The 4296-nt window shown below is 38.0% G+C and overlaps 1 protein-coding gene across 1 annotated transcript; it reads left to right on the forward strand.

Moving 5' to 3' along the window:
- Positions 1-744: 744 nt before the first annotated feature.
- LOC113109523 (uncharacterized) lies at positions 745-2376 on the forward strand. Its single transcript, XM_026273099.1, has 2 exons — positions 745-859; positions 990-2376. The coding sequence occupies exon 2, from the start codon at positions 1004-1006 to the stop codon at positions 1676-1678; it is 675 nt and encodes a 224-aa protein (XP_026128884.1). The 5' UTR covers positions 745-859; positions 990-1003; the 3' UTR covers positions 1679-2376.
- The last annotated feature ends 1920 nt before the right edge of the window (positions 2377-4296 follow it).

The following is a 4296-nucleotide window of genomic DNA, read 5'->3' on the forward strand; positions in this document are numbered from 1 at the left end:
GTGCAAGATCTGCTCATGTGTGATCCGCGCAAAAGATGGGCAGACGACCAATCTTCATGACCACTTGCATATTCGCCATCCAGCAGAATATGCCACCTTGCCTGCATGGGCTGGACCTAGCAAAAAAGCTAGCCAGGGTCAGCAGACGATAACTGGGACTTTTGCAAAAGGCACTAAATATAAAACCGACAGTGACAGATGGAGGCAGTTGACAGATGTGGTAACTCACTTCCTGGCCAAAGAAATGGTTTCGTTCAATACAGTGGAGAAGCCGTCGTTCAAGGCCATGCTGCATACCTTTGATAAACAGTATGAGCTGCCAGGTCGGAAATATTTCTCAAAGACGGCTATCCCAAACCTTTTCAATGAGGTTAGAAGTAACATCATGAAAGAGCTGGGTGATGCAGAATATTTGGCAATGACAACGGACATGTGGTCCAGCTGCAATACGATGCCCTACATGTCAGTGACAGTGCATTATGTAAATAAAGAGTGGACACTGCAGTCCAAATGCTTACAAACTTGTTTCATGCCCGAAAGCCATACAGCAGATAATTTGGAAGAAGCACTGTGCAAGGCATTTAATGACTGGAAACTACCGGAGAAACAAATTGCCTGTATAACTACCGACAATGGGGCGAATATTGTTGCAGCCATCCGGCAGTTGAAATGGCCATGGTTAAGTTGCTTTGGGCACAACTTGAACCTGGCCATAAACAACTTGCTTGCGCAACAGAGGGCCAGCACAGACCGAGCTTTCGGGGTTTGCCGGGCAGTCAACACTGCATTTTCGCACAGCTGGCTAAGGTGACGTGAACTGCAGAAAGCACAAGCACTCCCTGAGCACTCACTGATCACGGTAATTTTTTAAACAGTTTTCTAACAACGAATAAATTATTTAAAAACTATTTAATTTTTTTTTTTTTTAGGACTTTATTGTTTAAATTATTTAATATGTATTTTATTATTTACTGCGTATATACTGACAGGACTGTGCAACAAGATGGGGCTCAAAACAGCAAATGGTGGAGAGAATGCTGGAGCAGGAGCAAGCCATCAAACGTGTGTTTGCCCAAGACAAAAGTCACCCCCACTCCCCCAGCTGACATGGCATGACATAAGTGTTCTGGAATCTGTGAACAATGTGCTGAAGTCAGTAGCGGACTTCACAGACATTCTCTCTGGAGAAAATTATGTAACGGTGTCCTCACTGCTGCCCATGTTGGCCCATTTAGAAGGTGTTCTGGAGGAGTCAGGTGATAATTCCAAACTGACAGCCGACCTGAAGCGTGTCATCCTGGAGCAGATGGAAGGCAGATATGGTGATGACACCATCCAGAGGATGATCCGTAAAGCAACACTGCTTGACCCAAGGTACCGAGGGGACCATATGAAACCTCCCGAACTTCATTCTACAAAATCTGAAATAATGGAAGAGATTGTGAGAGATATTGATCTGTCGCTGCCAAAGCCAACACAAGGTCCCTCACATGCTGGAGAAGATGGAGAGGAACCAGATGCCGGCGTCACCACCGTGCCTAAGAAAAAAAAGTGGTCTTTAGACAGCCTTCTTGCGAAGAGAGCAGCCACAGCAGCTGCAGCCACGCTCACTGATGAGCAAAAGGTCGAGTCAGAAATGACCATTTACCTGCAGGAAATGGCCATCAATGGGGAATAAGACCCACTGACTTGGTGGAAAACAAACGAAAAAAGGCCAGATTAGCACGGAAATATCTGTGCATATGTGCTACCAATACTCCATCAGAGCGGGTCTTCAGCACAGCAGGGAGTGTAGTTACTCCAATTCGCAGCTTATTTAAACCAGACAAAGTGAACATGTTGGTATCTCTGGCCAGAAACATCGAAATTTAAACATGGTCTATGTATGTAAATCCCGCATTTCGGTCTGAGTGTTGTTCCCGTTTTGTTGTTCTTCTGTGTTTTAATAAATGTGTGTTATCTGAATTACCTTCATTCTTTCATTTGATTTGACATCATGGCCAAGGAAAATTGTCTTTTAAAGGTATTTATTAACCAGACAAAAGTGAATTGACGTTTCGCTGAATTCTGGGTTTAAACTGCCGCTTCAGTGCAGTAAAGCAACACATCTATGTAACAATGAGCACGATCTCCCGAGACACTACAATAGGATACTAATAATTCATTAATAAGGCCTGTTTTCTTGTACAAAATTTAAAATTTAAAATAAATGTACAGTGTTTAACATGTAAAAAAAGACAAGATTCTAACAATATCAAGATCAAATGCCTCACACGGTATTTTCACATACTAACACGTCACGTCTCTGGCATAGACTACAGTGAGTATTTAGAATAGCATATATGTATTAGTAATATTCTCAATTTAATTTACAGCGCAATTCCTGCAAAGATTTTAGATTAAATAAATTCTATAGAAGAGACTAGGATTAGTGTGTGTATTTTTTACAGTCTATGGTGTCGACTCGCAGCAGTGTCTCTCCATCGTGATGTCAGTCAGCCATCACGGTGGACGATGATATCCCTAATGTTTATTGTTCAGGGGTCTCTCAGTTCCCCATATTCCCAGCATGGAATAAGTAGCTAGCAAATGTTAAATGAAAGTTTGCATTGTTTGGCTAACTTTCTTGTGGCCTACTGAAATGTTTTTATTTTTCACACCTGCTTGGCTTATCTTTTACCCATTCCACATTTGAAAAATTAATTAACACAAGTTAAAGGATTTTGTTTTTCTTTGCTGGTAGGGACATGAAATAGATATAATTTTTAATATAAATGGTCTCCAAAAGGTCTTAAAAAGACTTGAATTTAACTTGAAGAAACCTGCATGAACCCTGGACGAGACACAAGACTGGGTTCACGAGACGAGATGTAACATTTTTTTTTTAAAGAAATCCTCAATGATAAAATATATATGGAAAATGTGTCTTTTATTCAATTGAAAAACACAAAATGCAAAACATGTGGGTACATTTTGAAATCAAATTCTACTTTATTAAATTAAACATCTATTTTAATAAATTTTATGCAGGTATAAACAACATAAATATTGCAAATGTTTTTGCCACAAACTCATCTGACATGGAAGTAAAAAACTATATATTATGCATACAAATAAACAACACAAATAATATCCCTTTAAAGTAGCAGTCAGTCAAGTTTTATTTTATTTACTAAACTGGTTTCCACTTTAAAAAAAAAAAAAAATCCCCATTTACATTTTCTCAACTCCTTTTAAATAGTATATACATTTTCACATCAATGTATTAAAAGTTTAAGAAAATAAAAGAAAAAATATATGTATAGGGCCCTGAATTTGTGATGGCAGTGTGAACTGGCCATAATGCTGTATGATAGTTGTGAGATTCATTAAACTTGATTTGCTATAATACAACTGTTCATAATACTTTGCATATGATTTTCAATTAATTATTTGGAGTGGTTTGGTTAAGGGTGTGATTAGCTGATGTATTATTGTGGGAGCATGTGATTAGTTGATGAATTGTTTGCATGGTTAAAGACGGCTCTTAAATATTTAAATGCAATGTACTGAGTGCCTATAAGAATTGCATATTTGTGCATAATGTTTTGACCCTGGATGCTTACAGAATGATATAGATATTTAAATATATGGAAATGTATTTATTATTAATATATTTCAATCTATGTGCTTCTGTATGGGATGAATGCTTTCATTTGCTATGTTTCATTTTATATTTCGCTATGTCCTATGTTTTGATTAATAATTTGGGTGTATTACTGTTCATATTTGTTTGTTAATTAATTAACTGAATTCATTTTGAGTCTTTATTCATCATTCACAGCTGCTGAAACAGCCTTTAAATTAGTTTGGGCATATGAGGACATAAATTAGGTTTAACTACTGCATGTCCGCTCATAAAATAATAAATAATAAAAAAAAAAAAAAACTTACTTACTGTTACTTACTGGCAACGTCACAAAGTATACGCACCATAGACAGTAAAAGAAATGGACACAGCGACCCCATTGGAACTCAATTGAGACAAGTGAAGCCCATTTTTAGCTATTTTTAGCACTTCTGTTTCTGACGCGCAGACTCAAACTAAGCTTGATGACGTCAGCAACCTGTCTGACAGATGTAAATCTTCTAGTAGCTGTGCGTGCAAACTGCCATCGTTAATCTTGCGGAGACAGCGAGCTTGAGCGGGGATTCTTTGGCGTGAGTGAGCAAGAATAAGTATTCTGATTAATTATTTTGTATAGTATTTTAAAATGTAACGCCAGTACGCCATATTAAGTTAATTGCCTTCGAGCT

This window comes from Carassius auratus, chromosome 10 (genome assembly GCF_003368295.1).
Source record: "Carassius auratus strain Wakin chromosome 10, ASM336829v1, whole genome shotgun sequence".
NCBI lineage: Eukaryota > Metazoa > Chordata > Actinopteri > Cypriniformes > Cyprinidae > Carassius > Carassius auratus.